The 18,410-nt window shown below is 41.8% G+C and overlaps 3 protein-coding genes across 4 annotated transcripts in view; 2 read left to right on the forward strand and 1 right to left on the reverse strand.

The window, feature by feature from the left end:
- Positions 1–3,619, forward strand: part of SMTNL2 (smoothelin like 2) — a 13,512-nt gene extending 9,893 nt beyond the window's left edge. The window contains exons 7-8 of one of the 2 annotated variants that reach the window (XM_057385667.1): positions 190–341; positions 1,859–3,618. In XM_057385667.1, the coding sequence (XP_057241650.1) occupies positions 190–341; positions 1,859–1,985 (279 nt within the window). In that variant the 3' untranslated portion in view covers positions 1,986–3,618. Of the gene's footprint in view, positions 1–189; positions 342–1,858 lie in introns of both variants that reach the window. The other variant, XM_057385668.1, reaches the window with a different exon arrangement.
- Positions 3,620–8,645: 5,026 nt separating this feature from the next.
- Positions 8,646–13,123, forward strand: TEKT1 (tektin 1). Its single transcript, XM_057385676.1, has 7 exons — positions 8,646–8,835; positions 9,255–9,420; positions 9,660–9,788; positions 10,190–10,333; positions 11,566–11,788; positions 12,459–12,655; positions 12,964–13,123. Exons 1-7 carry the CDS (start codon positions 8,646–8,648, stop codon positions 13,121–13,123), a joined length of 1,209 nt encoding a protein of 402 aa, XP_057241659.1.
- On the reverse strand, positions 13,052–17,002 carry FBXO39 (F-box protein 39). The gene is made up of 3 exons (XM_057385675.1): positions 15,941–17,002; positions 14,998–15,174; positions 13,052–14,155 (listed from the first exon to the last, which is right to left on the reverse strand). The coding sequence occupies exons 1-3, from the start codon at positions 16,952–16,954 to the stop codon at positions 14,027–14,029; spliced, it is 1,320 nt and encodes a 439-aa protein (XP_057241658.1). The 5' UTR covers positions 16,955–17,002; the 3' UTR covers positions 13,052–14,026.
- Positions 17,003–18,410: the final 1,408 nt, after the last annotated feature.

Raw genomic sequence — 18,410 nt, forward strand, 5'->3', positions numbered from 1 at the left:
TTTTTTTTTTTTTTTTTTCCCAGAATGCCAATAATGAAATGGTTATACAAAGAGGGGGCAAAAACATAAAGCCTGTGCTCTTGCTCTTGTTATTAGGAAAGAAGGATAAAAAACTGCACTGAAAAAAAGCAGCCACTCTTTTTTTGTTCCCATGTGCTGCACTAACGAGTATTTTTTCCATCATGACAGCACATTGATCTCCAGAACTTCTCCTCAAGCTGGAACGATGGGATGGCATTCTGTGCTCTCGTGCATTCTTTCTTTCCTGAAGCTTTTGATTATAATAAGCTTGACCCAGCTAATCGCAAGCAGAACTTTGAGCTGGCCTTCACGATGGCCGAGTGAGTACAGTGGCTCTGTGAAGTGCTTCCAGTTCAAGTCTAATGTGCATGGGCAGGTGTGAAGAGTTGAATTACTATTCTTGTAGATCCCGTATCAGTAGCTTGCATGTATCGTGCCAGAAAAGATAAAGCTCTGCATAGAGAACGCTCAGAATGTGTGGGAGATTTCACCTCTGTCTGTACGTTGCTTTGGTTCAAAAAGAATGAAGGTTGAGTTCTGCRTAAGTAGAGATCGAGGCTGACAGATTCTCGATATCTCAACCAGGTAACAACATTTCTGTAAACAGGCAGAGCTAGTACCCTCAGTCACATTGTCTAGATTCTTTTTTGGTGTTGTATAGCAGAGAAGTAAATGCTAACTTGTTTGTTAACATCATTCTGAATATGAACTTGCAAGTCAGAAATAGTAACTTTTTTGAGCTGATATCAGCATGATTCTGATAGTAGGAACACTCCATGTGGTATGCAGCTGGGTTTGGTACACATTTTCCAAATGATAACAGGTGGTAGCAACACGTGGCAAATGTGGTAACTTAAAGAACTGGATTTGCCATTGGTCGTTCAGAAAAAGCCTTTCAAAATTCCTCATGCAATGTTGTTTGACCTTATTAYGGTCTCTAGAGAAGGAATTAATTCGGGAATTACATGGGTTTTTTTAAGTACACATATATGTATATATATAAAAAWTTTTCTTGCTGGTCAGTGAGTAGAAGGACATTCTATGATACTTTTATGTGCTTGATCTCTAAAGAAAAATTACCAATGGCTTTCAAAGGAAAGCTGCAGTGTTCTTCTGCCTCAGTTTATGTAAAGAGTAAATTGAGGGGAGAGTAAAAGACAGCACAAACACAATGCTAAGAAACTTTAGGTGAGAGGTATCTACAGAAATTGCTATTCATCATACTATGATTGCCTTTGAACTGATTTATTCAAGTGCCAGTAAGAGCTATATTCTCACTTACTGCTGTTCACCCCAATGCCAGCTCTGCTGATCAAACTGCTTCCTGCCCTTGTGATTTTTCATCTTAAGCCTCCGCAGATCCGTTCTTTTCTGCTGGTCCGGATCACTCACATCTTGAAGATACGGGGGTGATAGAGAAGAAACAATTCATGGCCGCATGGGCCTTCATCAATGTATCTCATCTCTTCCTCAGTTTTTCCATTCTTTTGGAACTCCCTATATATTAATGAAAAAGTGAGACATGGGCAGAGTAGTGTGAGATGGGGCTACGTGCTACAGCTATAAGAAATGTGAATGATAGTGAAAAAAACCCCAACCCTACATGGCTTTAGGTGAGATCTCAGTATAAAGGARGAGAGAGAAAGAATGGGAATATTCGTGATCGCAAAAATAACAGTGTCCAACCTGACCCTGCTCAATTCATTGTGAAATGAAATGAAATGCTGCCAATAAACMTCGTAAATGCTTTAATCACGCTCAAATCAGAGCAGCAAATCAATCTTGGAARCAGCTATGTAACTCTTATTTTGCTGTATCTGTTTTATTATTACTACAGGAAAATGGCTCACTGCGATCGTCTGATAGAGGTGGAAGACATGCTGGTGATGGGTCACAAGCCAGATCCCATGTGTGTCTTCACCTATGTCCAGTCTCTGTACAGTCATCTACGACACTTTGAATAAAACYGTCAACACCTCTCCAGCCAGCAGGGTCGAGTACAGCATGCTAATGGGAAGAGTGACGTTTTGCAAATGGATCACAGTGTTATATCTTGCTTTTTACTGTCCTGTTGCTTACATTCAGCTGTATGGCTGGCTGACTGAAGTATTGCTGAGCAGTGCCCTGAAGTGTTGATCACATCACCGTGTCAGTAATACAGAATTTGGTTTGAAAAAAAAAACCATAAGCAAAGGCAAATGCTGTCATTTTGGTGCTAGTAGTAGGTTGAATTTTTAGTTTTTTTTATGTTTAGAGATCGCGGGAAGCGAATTTGCTTCYATCTCTGTAAGGCCAGGGAGAATTTTATGCAGTGACTGCTTTGGAGGTGTTCCGCCTTAAAATGCAGGTAGAAGACCAGAAGAGAGCACCTTCGGTTTTGCTTCTGTTGATCATAGTGCAAAAGAAATAGCAGATGGACGGGCAAAATTCTGTTTAGCGAGCAATAACCWAGAGTACTCAACCACTAGGGCAATAATGCCTCTCCTCTTACCCTACCCCTCTGCTCCAGCATACACATGCATGGATCAAAGAGGCATTGTTTTGTTCTCTTTAAACAATAAAAATAAACTAAAAAATAAAGAGAATGTAACCGCTTGTCTGATGAGTGTGGTGACATTACTATGTTACATAATTGGTCTGTAATGATCAAATCTAATGTGATTTGCTGAGAGGCTTGCTAAAGTCTCTGCTGCCATTCCTGGTTTAATTTCTTGATAAAAATAGCAACAGCTGGGGCTGTTCTGTGTCTGAGATTGTGTGCTTGYGTGTTTTAGGATTGCGGGAAAGGTGGGCGCTAGGAAGGTAAAAAATCCTTTGAACAGTTGTGGTAGAAACGAGCCTGTACTGTGCTTTTACCTGGATCCTGGGGGAGAGCAGCTCTTTGGTGTGGGCAGGAGGTGAACTCTTTAGAACTTGCTCAGTACATATGATAACTCTGAGGCAGACGAATGATGTGCAACAAAATATATGAAAGATGTGGGAGTTTTGAAATGCCTTGCACTATTTGCAGTTTTCAGTTAAATCAGCATTAAAACCACACTAGAGATAGATTATTCTAGATTTACTAGACAAGATGGTCCCTCTTTCAGGCTAAGCGTTAAAAACAAAGCCACTAACACACATACTTTAAAAAAGCCTTTTACAGCTGTTTCCTCCCTAAGAACAGGCTCATAGAAAGTAAAAACTAAAAGCCACATGTCCTCTACACATGCTAGAGAATGCATCTTCCCGCTTCAGTGGGGTGATGGTAAAGGTACCTGAGRCTTAGCAGCAACCTGTTTGCAGGGAAGTGGAAGACTGTGTTCCGAGTTGATCTATTGGTGGTTTGTGTGTAAGAAAACGAGGGAGACAGTGGTATGCCCTACTTTTAGAAAAACTTACAGCTTTGTGCATTAAGAGGTCTGCTCTATATGAATAACCTCAACTATTTGACTGTATGATTAAATTGGAATTAAAATATGTAGTGTATGTCCTCAATTGATTTTTTACTATTTTTATTTTTTAAAAAATGTGTAGCATGTATGTATATATGACAGTAACTGTGTTTAGCATGAGTGATAAAAGAACAATATATTAAGTTGGCATAGTATATATTTTACACAAATGGACTGTTTCTTCTATAATGTTTCTGTGTTGTATCTCAAAGTGTATCTACAGTTGTTTATTGACAACTTGATCCTACTTTTAAAGGCTAAATCCATTTGTTCTGTGCAATATTTTCAAGATAGTGTCAGCAGAGACATCCGCTACTTTTTAAGATTATGTTTGCACATAGATTCCCACAGCAGGAAAGTCCTTCTCTTTTAAAGTTTAATAACTGGAGGAATGTCTTTCATCACTTCTCCCTTCCTGTGATATTTCCAGTAAAGCGTTTCATCTAAATGTATGCTCAAAACCACACAAACTCTTGGATATGTGTAATTAGGTATAAAACTGTCCCAAATGTTCAAACTGTACCATTAGTTTAAACCTGGCCTTGCTTACAGAGGTAGTTTTGAAGTGTCTGAAATAGAAGATGGGATTGCTTTGTGTAAGGTATTTTAAGCATTTAAAAGCCATTTTTGGTTACACTAAAATACGTCTATGTCTAGATGAAGCCTCAGGGGAGTTAGCATGGAATCATGGAATATTCTGAGCTGGAAGGGACCCACGAGGATCATCAAGTYTGACTCTTAAGTGAATGGCCTGTATGGGGATCAAACTCACAACCTTGGTGTAATTATAGCACTGTGCTCTAACTAGCTTGATTGAAAGGGATTGATCACTGTGGTGTTGATCTGGTCCAAATCCCCCCTGTAATAAGCCRGGGTGTCCAATACAAACCAATCTATGAATCCGTGATCTCCGCTTTATCAGATTGCTCAGAGCAGAGTCCAAACTRACCTGGAATTTTTACACAGGGGACAGCCACTGCCTCTCTGGGCCGCATGTGCCAGTATTTTGCCACCTTCGTTGTAAAAAATTTCTTCCTCGTATCTAGTCAACATCAACCCTCTTTTAGTTTTAAACTGTTACAGGCCCTACTGAAAAGTTTGTCCCCATCTTTCTTAGAAGTCTCTTTTAAGTATTGAAAGACTGCATGAAGCTCTTCCCCAAGCTTTCTGCAGGCTGAACAGCCCCAACTCTCTCAGCTGCTCTTCRTAGATTATTTTGGATGCTAGTGGAATGCCAGGGTGCGGACCTATTCCGTTAGTCTTTGCAATTTCAGCAACATTGAAAGAAAGCGSTTAATGATGCTGCAGTATCAGGTCAACCTAGAGAAGTCTCCTACTTCAACACACAGGGGTAGCATTTCAGCTRACAGTTTGATTCTGTGATGAATAAGACTACCTATGGGATTTTTYATGCGCCCGATAAGGAACATGGCAACATACTTAGTTTAGATCTAGTCTCATTGATGCTGGTTATTTAGACTCCTCCACAGAAAACATGAGACTTTTCCAGACTAAGGACTTTGCTGCTTCGCAAATAGCTAACCCATTTTCTACATCGAGACAAAATTTTCAAGGTGAGGAACCGCTCCTTTGTTAAAATCCTTTCTCAAGTGAGCTGATGTTAGCTTATCCCTGCGGCTGTGCAGAGGAGGACGTGCTTTTTCATCCAGCCGTAACTGGGCGCTTGCCCGAAGCAGCGAAAGGCGGGGGTGCCTCCGGAGCGCGACTCCGCCCGTCTCCTCTCGGCCCGCAGCGCTCGCGGGGCCGCCGTGCCCGCTCGTTAGCGAGATGTGGTGGGTTCGACCGTGCCCGCTCGTTAGGGAGATGTGGTGGGTTCGATCGTGCCCGCTCGTTAGCGAGATGTGGTGGGTTCGACCGTGCCCGCTCGTTAGCGAGATGTGGTGGGTTCGACCGTGCCCGCTCGTTAGCGAGATGTGGTGGGTTCGCAGCGGACACGAGCCGAGCGCGGGTGCACCGGGAGGGGCGCGCGGTGGCACCGGGCGCTGCGCGTAGCCCTGGCGGCTGTGGGGCCGTTTGTCACCTCTGTAACTCCGTAGAGAAAACCATCTGAGGTAAAACTAAAGCTTTCTTTTGTCGGATAGCTCATATTGCAGGATCAGTTGTAAATTTCTTATTAACAGTTTAAAAGAAAATTGTCTTTTACGGTAGCTGACATTAAAGAACGGATTTAAGGTTCATAGCTTTAATTACGATGTCGCTACAGCCTGGGGCAGGTCAGCGAGAGATACTGGGTTTTCAGGATAAAACAGCATGAAGYCCCACCGGTCTCACAATGATGTCTCGGAGAACCGTCACTCGGGGGCTCCTCAGCTCTCAAGGTGACTGAGCACATTTTCAGAAACATTCTTTGTTCTCAACTACCATTCAGATATCTCAGCAGTTCACTGTGAATCATTTGGTAGCCCTTCTTAAAATTTGCTAGTATTTCTAAAAGCCTTGGAATGTAAGTGGGAATAGAGATAATAAAATTTTGTCGAACACGACTACTATACAGTCCGATCCATGCTCTGACTCATGCGAGCCAAGGTAAACCTCTGTTCAAACTAGCTTTGAGCTCAGAACCGAAGCCATTCGAAATTTTTCAGTTATTATGAAAAGGGCTCTGGTTCCTGCTACAACTGTTCACATGAAAAAAAGAAATCTGCTTTTAACTGACGCATTTTAATATGCAAGGTAGATAATGTTTTAAAAATCCATTACGGGAAACAAAAATTCTATCTAGACCAAAGGGGTCCTGAATGAATAAATCCAGGGACAGCCTATAGAAACACTGCCCTTTTGTGCAAATAGCTGCAGACTTCRCGAGTGCAGTGCCATATAAATTGATTTACAGGTCTGCCTCAGTAGCAGTCTTTGTAATTGATTCTGATCGCTGTTTCAGTCAAGCCACAGTTTTGTTTTTCTATGTGCATCAGGAGCATGCTGAGTGTCTGTAACTACAGCTTTCCTGCAGGAGTTAGCATATTCATTTTCGTTGCTTACCTTGYGCCTCAATGTCTGCTGCTTCTTGAATCTCTAAGTCCTGCTCTTAGGCTAATGGTTCCAATTCTGGTGTTAACCCTGTCTTCTGAAGCTTGTATTTTTCTTCGGGTATCTCTGAAATACCTGCACTTTCCTAAAAGACAGAGTTTCTTCAGCTGAAACTCATTTTTTTGCCCCTCTGGAGTACCTGCATTTTTCTGTTTAAGGGTCAGCTGGTATGAAAGGCACTGTAGTTACCAATTTTAACGACCACTGTTTGAAAGAGAAGGAAGATAGTTAGCAGCTTTCTAGGTGTCACTGCACTGYATTTGCAGCCAATGATTGCAGTTGCTTCCCGCTTTTGTGTCTGGACCCAGCTCTAACCCCTTTTGACCAATGTTACTTCTTTATCATTTTGTGATATTTTTGAAACTTGTCGGGTTTCACTTTGAGAAACCCTACTCCGATCTGAACTATAGCAGAACTACACGGAGAGGACATAACTGYACCATCTGATGTCACGCTCTTTATSTCCTCGATCTCTTCTGCCTAGCTCCCAGCATCTTTTCTCCTGGCTGGGAAAGAATACTGTTAACACAAAGATGGAGCATACTACTACAGATATTTTATGACTGACATTTTAAATAGCTAGATATTTAACACACCTCTCATTTGCTTTCACARTCTTTATGCATTTCTACAACAAATCAGTTCAGACTTACTGTCCGCAGCTCTGGGAACTATYTCGAAAAAATATACAGAGAACGCGTGGGTCTTTTTCCAGATAGATCTTAACAGGGAATGGGTGAAATGAAGCACCGCACGTACTGTGCCTCCTCCACCCGGTGCCGCAGCACCAGGCTGCTAGCAGTGCTGTAGTCCCCACAGCAGCAAGTTTGTTTACCTTCCGTACTGTTCGAGCCACCGCCTGCAATATTTAGTCACTCATTTAAAAACAAACTGTGCTACTGCTGAGGAGATTGAGGCTGAAGGGAAGGGGAACTGAGGTGCCACTTTGCCAGGCGTTGAATTTGGGAGCAGTTCAGTCGAGGAGCAGTATTGGTAGGTGTGCGAGGGAGAAGGGCGTTGTGTTAAGGGTGGCTGTGCTGAATGCAGCGGGGGCAGAGCTGTGTGGTGCTGAGGAGCGGCTGCGGGCCTTTGGGCTCAGAAGCCTTCTTGGTAACACTGAACGAGCGTACTGCAAGAATAGCAAAATTGATAATCAAACTACTTTGCATAAATTTGGGGCATTGGTGCCACTCTCCATTAAACAAGTGTTCCGAGTATGCTTTGTTCTTTGTTCTACTTTAGTTCTTTCTGGACTTYTACATTTCCTCATTTGCCTGCTGAATTTCCTCCTTTGCCTTTTCAGGTCCTGCTTTGGGGTTTATTTCTTGTTTGGTTTTTTGTTTTGTTTTGTTGTGTGGTTGTGGGTTTTTTGGTKGGTTGGTTTGGTTTGGGGTTTTTTGGTTGTGTTTTCTTGTGAGTTTTTTCCCCTAATCATTAGAAGAATAAAAAATCAYCTAATCAGGCATTGGAACAGGCTGCCCTGGGAAGTGGTGGAACTKCCATCCCTGGATGCGTTCAAACAACATGTGGATTTGGCACTCGGGGACGTGGTTTAGGGGTGAACACAGCCATGTGGCATTAACGGTTGGACTCGGTGATCTTAGASGCCTTTTCCAGCCACAGGGATTCTATTATTACACTTCTTTTTATCCATCTAGATTTTATCCATCTCTCTAGCCATATTCTTGAAAGCTGTTTACTTCTCCAACCTGTGGGAGGCTATTTATTTTATATTAGTCCACTTCTTCTCTTGTTTTCTGTGATTGCCCGTTTAGTAATTTTGTCCTCCTCCACAGGTCTCCTTTCCGTTTTCCTTCCTATTGCACATAGTCCATCTTTTCTTGTCAGTTCCACTTCTCTTCTCCTAAATTCTACTCACAAATTCTTCCATTTCCTCATTCTCCCGCTCCAAACGCTCTTCCCTACATGTCAGCAAAGACTTGGGGAACCTTGAGCAAAAAATCTATTGTTTTTGTATCAGAGTAATTTTTCAGGTAAAAAGAACAAAGTATTTCTCATTTTCATAGACCTGTCTTCTCCCCTTCTTGCTTCTCCGGCCAAATRTAATGCTATTTCTGTTTTCAGGTTCCACATTCCAAGAACTGATCTGCATTGTAACCAGAAACTTTCCAAATAGCAATGGCCAGACTGTTTCAAGATCCATCTAAATTTCGTTCCTCAGAATGGCACACTGCAAACATGATGCAGCGTGCCAGTACAGAGTCCCAGAAATCCAAGTCAGAATGCATGATAGCTGAGAGTTGGAGGCTGGTGGATGAAATAGAAAAGACTACTCAAAAAACCCAAAGTGATGTCAACAAGAAAATAGGTAATCCCGTATCTTCTGGACGGGCCAAGATGTGTAATTTGAGATATATGTTTAAGATGGGCTTAGCAAATTAATTAATAATGAATGGGAGTGTATGTCAGTGCCATGCTTGTTGATGTCATGAAAAAATTAAAAATATTTTATAAAATATTTGGGGATCCTTTATTTTTATAACAAAAAAGATCCTTTATTTTTATAACAAAACAGACAGAAAGCTATTTTAAGCTTCTTGACTATTCCTAACCCTATTCCAAACTTCCTGACACAGGGTTGCAAAACTGTTTCTGCACAACCACAGCGCTATATGCGCTCCACTGTGGAACAAGTCTATCTTTAGCCGTATCTAAGATCTGAGCTATGGTCCTCTGCCTCATAAAATGGGCTCGTATTAATACATGTTCATTATTTTGATTCTACAGAACAGAGACGGGAAGAAATAAAATTCTGGAAGCAAGAATTAGATAACAAGCTAGAAGAAMTTGTTAATGAGACAGAGGTGCTGTTGACTTTCAAGAAGAGGCTGGAGAGAGCTTTGCAGGGCTGCAGGGAGCCGCTTGTCATTGACCGAAAGTGCCTCCTGTACAGGTGAGATTTTTTTTTTTTTGAGAAAAGCATTCAAGGACAATAAAAAAAACTAGGTAATGAACCTTTAACAAATAAAAAAAAAAAAAAAAAAAGACTGCACACTAAAGGCCTGTCTCTCTGCAGTGGAGTCAAAGTCTGATTTAGGTATTAAAACACTGGGGAAAGCTGAATTTCATCATCTTCTGTTAGCTGCAGGCATTTGAACAATGTGGCTGATGGTTTTTCCTTTTTTCATTTAGGCAGAGGCGAGTTGGGATTGACTTGGTGCATGATGAAGTGGAACGGGAACTGGAGAAGGAAGTTGAAGTCCTCCAGGGGATTATGGCTCTGCTTGAACGTACATTGGAACAAACTGATGAGCAAATCAGGTGCAGAGGCAAAAAGAATAATAGAATGCTAATTAGCTGAAAATTAAGACAACCACAATACCGAGAAGTTGCAGAGTCAGGCTGAGCACAGGTCTTAAGTTATCTTCAATGCTAAACAATTGCAGGAGGTCAGTCCTAATTCATACCGCTCAATCAGAAACAGTGAGAAGTTCTGCTTGYAGGTCTTCTTGTGATCCGGTCCCGTGACTTTAATTTCAGTGAGAATTGTACCATCAGTTTATAGAAAGGCAGCTTCAYACTGTAGATATTGGCAGCTAACGGTTAGTATGTGAAGATTTCTGTGACAGCATTTAAATTACATAATGTGGGTATGCTTGTGCATTAAGGACACTCGTGGGTGCTTACGCTTTGTCTTAGAGTCTGGTTGTTTCTTCTCCTAGACGAAACCGTTCAGCAAAATACAGCCTGGAAATGGATCTGAAGGACAAATTCATGGCTTTGACGATTGATGATTACTGTGCTAGCTTGACAAATGACACTCCCGGTATCATATATGCTGATAATGCAATGAAACTAGAAGGAAAGTAAGTGGTTCCTTAGTTCAACAAACATATGATAGTTATACATATAATATGGGCTGTCCCAATAATAGTCAGATTAGTTTTGTGCAAATCAGGCTTTATCTTTTCACCATCTAGTTGTTTCTTATACTTCTGTCCATCTGCATAATATGTATCTGCATAATATGTCTGTGAAATAAGGCACAATAATTATGCTCGCAGTGAACTGCATCTAACTACAAGTTTTTGAAGCTCACAGTTAGCTAAGGAAGAATTTCACATATTGTTTAAACCCAGAACAGATTTACTGATCTTAACTTCTTTCCTCTCCCAGGGTGTCCCGGTGGGGAGAAAGCTGGACTGGGACACATGAGGTGTGGAGTCAGTTTCTGACTCGGTCATTTAAGGTGTCAAATGTGCCCCTTTCACATGGGTTAGATAGTGTGAAAGGTTTAAATGGAAAAATAGCTACCGCAGAAAAATGGGCTGAAAAGAGGAACTGTACTGAGAAAGCGATGTGTGTGAGAGCCTCACAAAGTCACTGTTGCTATGCAACAACTGGCAAACTTGCAACTCTGAGAGACTGTGACAGCTTTTGCTGCCAGCACGTTAGTGTGCATCAACAACAGGTTGTGCAACTCGGACCACGCCCAGAATGGTGTTGGCCCCTACGTGCAAATGACAATTACGTTATATATCCACCYAATGAAACAAGGAATGAACCCTCTGAGGAACTTTCCAAACACCTGCCCGTGAGCCACAGCAGCACAAGGATGACCCTCTAATTCTGGGGATAGAGTTGGGGATGGGCTTCTCAACTGTTGCTGCAGATAGGTACTGTAAGTGTCTTAYAGGTGAACTGTGCGAAAGAATAAGTGACTGTGTTGTGTAAATAGCTACCTGCTAATAATAGTAACAGCTTTATTAATGAAAGATGTTCTAAGAAATATTTGTTACTATCTGTGTTTCTCTCCGGATAGCTTAATACTTCACCAAGGGAAAAGAAATTTATAGCAAAGTGGCTCTAAGACTAGCAAATTTGTTTTCATCTGACTCTCATCTACCTAATTAGAAAATGATTTTGAGAGGGAGTCTTTATTTTGTATCTGTAAAATTCCCAGCAAAGTGGCACTTACTGGGACATGCAGTTACAAGTACTGCTTTGTTCTTGATTTTTTGGTGTAATTACAGGTTTATAAAGTCATAGAGGGCCTGCTGTTGTCTGTTGGTGACCTTTTATTTTGAATCTCTTTCAGTTTTGTTAGCCTTGAGGACTGGTTAGATTTCTCAAGTGTAAATGTAGAAAAGGCCGACAAGCAGAAAAATTGTTCTTTGGCACTGAGGACACTTATTGATGGCATCCTCTCGCAGATAGCCAATGACATGCGCAAGCAATGTGAGATGGTGAACGCTGCTTTTAGAAATTGGGTGAGGGAAGTCAAGGATGCCAAGCACAAGCTAGAGACATTGATTGCAATGGTAAGTCATAGGGGACAGTYGGTGAAAAAGTGGCAACACTGGGCTTGGATTATCTACCGGTTTTCCCAATCCAGTGCGATTTGCACTAATTTGCTATGTTTTCCTTTCTGTTCCTTTCTCCCTCCTCCATAAACCTCATCTTAGATTTTTTTTTTGTTTTGTTTTTTTTTTTTTTTCCCTCCTCCATAAACCTCATCTTAGATTTTTTTTTTGTTTTGTTTTTTTTTTTTTTTTTTCTCAGCCCTGTGTGCACCACCAGAGAGACAAATTTCTGGAACTGCTAATTAAGTCTAAATGTTGCTGTAGCTGTCAGTAAAGTTAGGATTTTCCTTGTGATTTTTAGTTGCATGGGGCTCCTATAGCTTTTTTGGGATTGTGATATAACAGCCTGATAATTGATAAAAGCAGGGTCAATGTGCTCAAAATTTGACACATGAAAACTGAGTATTAATATTAAAAATTAATTGCTGAGCATAAATTTCTGGGTTTGCCCAGAACAGCATCATTTTTGCTTTCCAATGAAGGAATCGTAGTACTGGCTAAGCTTTGCAATATATCCTTCAATGAAATAACAACATAACGAGTGATTGTTAAAACTGTAAAAGATKATGACGATTTCACACGTTGTAAGAGGCGATGTGCAGAATTTCGGTCTGTTGGATTTGTTAAGGTGATGGATGAGATCGCCTCGCAGGAGAAGAACATTGCTGCCTTAAAGAAAGCAATCGCTGATAAGGAAGGACCTGCAAAAGTGGCTCAAACCCGCTTGGAAGCGAGAAACCATCGCCCCAATGTGGAACTGTGCTTTGACACAGTGCACTGCAGCCTGATGAGTGAAGTTCACGAGATTACCAAAAATATTCAAAGGTAAGTGGAAATGATGAAAATCTGTGGTGTAGATTGCTGATCAAATTAATCAGTTTATTAATCAGTTAATTAAGATTAAATTAACTTTAATGTGTCAGAGTAACAAWGGGTCCCAGCTATTCTCCCTTAAAAGTTGGTAATTGCTTTCCCCTCTCAGGGGCAGGACACCTTAAGGGAAGTTGCATGGATATTGTCTCTATGACTCCCTTTTCATCTTTCTTTTTCTTGCTCAGAGTTCTTAACCCATATGAGAAAAAAAACCTATCCCTGTATTTTTGATTAATGCCTGCCTCTATTTTCCCTATTAGATTAAAGGACGCATTGGCTCAGGCTGAGATAGACCTGAAAGCCCTGAGCCGCCGACAGCTTTCCTTGGAGGAAGAGATCAAGGTCAAGGAGAATACACTGTACATTGATGAAGTGCTGTGCATGCAAATGAGAGAGTCTATTTGCATAAACAATTACTGAAGTCATTGTACTGGGAGACTGTGCTCCAAAGAACCAGCTCCTGCTGAAACTTTACCGACAAACTTCCAGATTTATTGGCTTGGCTCAATGCTGTCTAATTGTGCAAGGTAATTAAAASAGGCCTAGTACTTACAGCTGTTTCACAGCTATCTATGCTTTAAAATGTCTGATGAAATCTTCCATTTGGCAATAAAATTCCAGAATAATAAGAAATGCCCCTTCTTCCATGTTGTTTCTCTCACATGCAGCCAATTAAATCTTTTGCCATTGTAAAGTGTCAAAAGGTGACTCTGAGCAGGAATCTCCTCATAAAACACATGTTGGAAAGCTGGGCAAGTGGGAGGGATGTCCCTCGAAACCAGCCTTGTTATGTTTTGTTTTTATCATCTGCTGCTAAGAACTAGGCAGAGTGTTAAAATTAACAGGACTTACTGAGCTGGTACACTAGATRGTGCATCTGTCTGCATCTGAATCGAGATCAAGTAAGGGCCAACTTTGGGAAAATCACTTCCTCATGCCATGTCTCAGTTTCCCTATCTGCAAAGTGGAAACAGTGAGATGGGCTTCAATGGTAAATTGTTTGAAGCTCTACAGTGAGAAGTGATGAAAAAAGAGGAGGGTCTTGTTTTTATCAGAGATACCTGTAAGGGTGGAAAAAGGATCACAGCTTCCTTTGGTTCTGGCAAGAAAAAACAAAGCAAGGGCAAAAATAAACGATGCTGCGGACAAAGGAGTCYGGTTCCCAAGTCCAACATTTTAATGCATGGAGTTTAAAATTGTCCCTTGCCTCTCGCTAGCTGGAATGGTATCTCCTTTTCAGAGGCATTGCTGTCGGGATTCAAATCCCTTACTAAAGCCCTTCGTTACTGCAGACGTCACTGGGTGTTCTTCTCTCCCTGTAGTTTACACCATTGGGTAGGTGATGACAAAATAATTAAGTTCTGAGTCGATCAGGCACTTGAATTTCCTGTAAATATCAGCCAACARCCGTTCCTCCTCAGTGCTGTCATCTTGGGCTGTATAAATCCTCACCTGTGTGCACAAACAGTAGTCATATCTCTCAGATACAGGGAGCTCAGCACATCAAAGCTCGTGGCAACAAGAAGCATCTGTGACTAAAAGAATCYAGAGGAGCAAAGTTCCTTGGATTTGAATAGAATCTTGAGGCTTAACTCTCYTCCCACTCCCAACTGACTGAAAATATCATCTCCTGACAAAGAATTTTTGGGAGGTGTTGGGAGGAATGGGTTAAACAGCTRAAAACTAGCGAGGAGTATTGTCAGATCTGATGCAGACAGGAAGAGCAAGGCTCTATTTACCCCCAGAACTGATGCATACCTGGGATYTGCACAGATCTGCGAGGACCTACTGAATTCAGATTGTAGCACACAAAGCAGCATGTCAGCATTGTTTACACCCTCTACAGCTGAGGTCTGGCCCCAGTTCAACACAGGATCCCTAAAGAGTGTGATGTGTTTGTATCTTGTTGCTGTTTGGTGGGATTCAGCYGGGATTCTGTCTTGGTTTAAGCACAGACAAAAGCGCTGAGCTTGAGAGGAAACTAAGCCCTGGAAGTGGGAGAGGGCTTAAATTAGAGGTGGCAGAGGGAATGCCAGTCTAGGAAGGAATGCCCTTCCTAGACTGGAATTTTTTGGAACTTCAGATTAAACTTCTATAGTATCTGTGTACGGCTAGGTAGGTTTGAAGGTCCCATTTTAGCAGGTTCCCAGGCTTTTTAGTACTGAGACATAACACAGAGGAGATAGTTACATTAACATTCCTGTAAGTGACCTTTGACTGGGCATGGTGATATAACCTTTCTCTGGGTATAGGAGAGAGAAGGGGAATGGGARTTTTGAAGAAAAAAGTCTTACCTTTATGGTGGTCAAAATGCATTTCCTTTCTGCACGGTTTTGTAATAGCCTCTCCATAAAGCTGACACTTAGAAATGCCCAGACTTTCAGAAATAACAACCTCTTGCATGATAAGATAAGCTGTAGCAGCTCATCATCCAGCAACTCATGGTCATTGTTCAATTCAAGTGTTAATTTCTTGAAAAAGAAYGAACACTGTTAGTACTACTGAACTACTTTGAGCACAATAACTAGAATTCAACAAATAGCTTTCCAAGTTAACCAACTAAAGTGAGTGCCAGCRGATCAATTTTGTACCTTGATATTAGCTGAGAATATGTTTTGCATTATGACAAGAGTGTATTTGCTACAGTAAATAGTTCTTTTAAGATGGGATGGTCCCTTGGGCATGCATTAGAAAATGCTGCACCCACAGTCACGCCACGATCTGACTTGACATACTGAAAACTATCCCAGAGACAAGAGTAGAGCCAGTGATGGTTTCTAGAAAGCTTTACAGGTCGCTGGCATTCATTGGAAATTCTGCAATGCAGTTGGACGTACGGAAAGCTGTCAGCAACCATGGRGTATGAGTCCACATGTTTCCCTGTGGCATGCAAAAGCCCGATGCTCGCTTACCGTTGCAAACCTTTGGTGACGCATTCCTTGTGACACCGAACTGCTTTGACACAGGCACTAGTTAATTTAGATGTGCTGCAGGAGGGCATTTGTGTGTTGCCAAATAGAGCAGCCCGATAGCGATAACCCGATAACTGGACAAGGACAATTTAGTGAACTGCACTATAGCTGAAACACTGAAATGATTCACAAAATCTGCCCTCTGAATGTAAAACTGAAGCAGTTGGGAACTTGTGTTGCTCACTGCTATTATGCAGGAGGCCTACATGATTACTTTGCTTAACTTTGTGATACTGCAGTAGGRTGTCCCTATTGTTTCCCTTACCTGCAGACCATGCCAGTAAGCTGGGAGAAGGTTGGTGAGGGTAGGTCTCATGGTCCAGTCTGGGTCACTAAAATAACAACTCCGTAGGCTGATGCTCCTCACTGGGATCTCCACTAGCAGGATCCTGGCTAGGTGGTCATGCTTCATGACTCTTTCAAAGAAGAAGTTCACGTTCAGTTTCGGGGCTCTCTTGGCCAAGTTTGCCCACGACATTCCTGACACCACTTGCCCGTGAGGGTCATGGATATGACACTTGATATTCAAGGTGCACAGAGAATGAGAGCTGTGCTCCCGCAGGATGTCCAGCAGCTCATCAGAGATGCAGTTATAATTGAAAGTCAGGATGGTCAGGCTGTGGAACTTYGACATAGTTTGGTGGAACAAGGCACTGCTGTAGACAGAAAGGTGGAGACTGAAGAAATCCTCAATATTGATTTCAGATATAAAGCTTCTATTTGTCAAGCTGCTCAGAGAATTCAGAAGCTCGCAGCCTTCTTCCAAAGTTATTCTTGCTCCTTTTAAGTTGAGATAATCAAGTTGATTGCTCATTCTTTTCAGGAAGGCAGCTAAGTTCTTGATAAACTGAGYCCTAATGACATTTTTCCAGATCAAGCAGTCTAATTCTAGGTACTTGATGCTCAGGGATACTAGGTGACTATTACACTTACCCAGGTGTGAAAGAAGACCTCTCAYAATCACTTGAAATTTTTTTATAAAGGGAGTATTGTAAGGATTGGATAACTTGATCTCGAGGTGCTTCAAATACTTGCCAAATTTCTTGGTATACCACAGTGCACTTTGAAACTCCAGTGTGCGTGCCCTGGATGGTTGGCCGTAGAATGTGATGGTTCTGCATCTCCAGAGAGATCCAGAGTACATGGCACAACTCCATTTTTTACAGACCAAGGCAGCCCGAGATCTGTCCCTGTCATCTAACCAATGGAAGACATGCCTCAGACAGACATCAGGCAGATAGGCCCAGGAGCTTTGCTCAGGATCGCTGTCATCTTCCATTGAGAGGACTTCTCTTCTGGGTGTTGAGTCAAACCTACACGCAGAAAATTGTGGGTAGATTTTTTTACCAATCCCAACAGGCTTCTAAACAATAGATACAAGTGCAGGACAAGTTCACGATACAAGTGCAGGACACATCTTTTAGCTTTATGGCMTTCACCTGCAGTCTAGATAAACGGTGAAATAGTACCAACTGCTGCTAAAGCAGCCACACCCTCTGAGAAACCTTTGGTTAGCAYCAGCTGTAATTAATTGATCACGGTTTGTGGTCTGATGCCTGGTGTTTAAAGGTACTCAGTCCTTTGGGCTATATACATTTGAACAGGACTGTCAGCRCAAAATTAACTCTAATGACTTCTCATAGCCTTCTGGGGTACCATTCATGACAATTAGTACCCTACCTTAGATTAAGGTACAATTCCTGTTGAGTATAATAAGCAATATAAGCGGTTCCATCACTCAGTTCAAGCAGGATGTTCAGGCATTGTGCTCTAATGGACAGGGAGCAGGCTGGCAAGCTGGAAGACCAGCTGGGTCTTTGTAAGTTCACCTAAGCAAACAAACCATGGTGCAAGAAGTTACTAGTTCTTCTAGTACTACTGGACACAGGGGAAGAAGTCTAATGCTTCAGCTACCTGGAAGCCCTGAAGTCAATGGACAGAGAAAAGCAGAACAGCATATAGGGCTGCAATATATAGAAACACATCTATTAATAAAGCATATTTATTACACTATATTAATAATTATTTAATATGGGAATACAAAAGGGTACAAACACCATCAGGTGGAGCTCTTTAAAAAAAMCTGTTCTTAGGAATTTATAAAAAATATGCTTATAAGCCAGTGGTGAGATTCAAAAGGTATCCCACAGTGTTATTGGGTTGGCTTCCCCGTCGCTATAAGCCAAGACGTAGCTAAGGAYGTGTCTTTAGCTGTCAGCGCTGAGTTTAACTTGGTCGTGGGAAGACAAATGATGCTGCTACAACTCTTTCAGTTTTTGTTCTGAAAGATGAGCAGTTTTTTTCAGGTAGAAGTAGTTTAAAGACATATATACAGATATATATGCTTTGCATGGTTTGTTGGCCTCTAGGATAAGAAAAAAGCAAATCAAAACAAAATTTCCCACCACCAAACAAATTAGCCCTCTTTGCTGTTCGATTTGCTTCAGAGGGCATCCCGGATGGTTTACACTCCCACACGGACCGTTAGACCAGCTGGGTCCTCCAGCAAGAGCTGCAGAMGCCCGTGAAGTAAAAGCAAAYAAACAAAAAMTTTGTAAGACTTTGACCGGTAACTATTTACCAGAAGTAACAGGAGCTGTGGCTTGGATACCCAAGTGGGTAACCCAGCCTGAGTCCTTTTACTACTCCAGTTGACACAGCTGACCCGGATCTGTGGGCCGAGGTCCGCAAAGGCGCCAGACCCACGGCCGGGGGGAGGCAGTGGGGGCAGCGCA

The sequence above is a fragment of the Malurus melanocephalus genome, unplaced genomic scaffold (genome assembly GCF_030028575.1).
Source record: "Malurus melanocephalus ecotype Western Australia unplaced genomic scaffold, MMel_1.1 scaffold_853, whole genome shotgun sequence".
NCBI classification, from domain to species: domain Eukaryota; kingdom Metazoa; phylum Chordata; class Aves; order Passeriformes; family Maluridae; genus Malurus; species Malurus melanocephalus.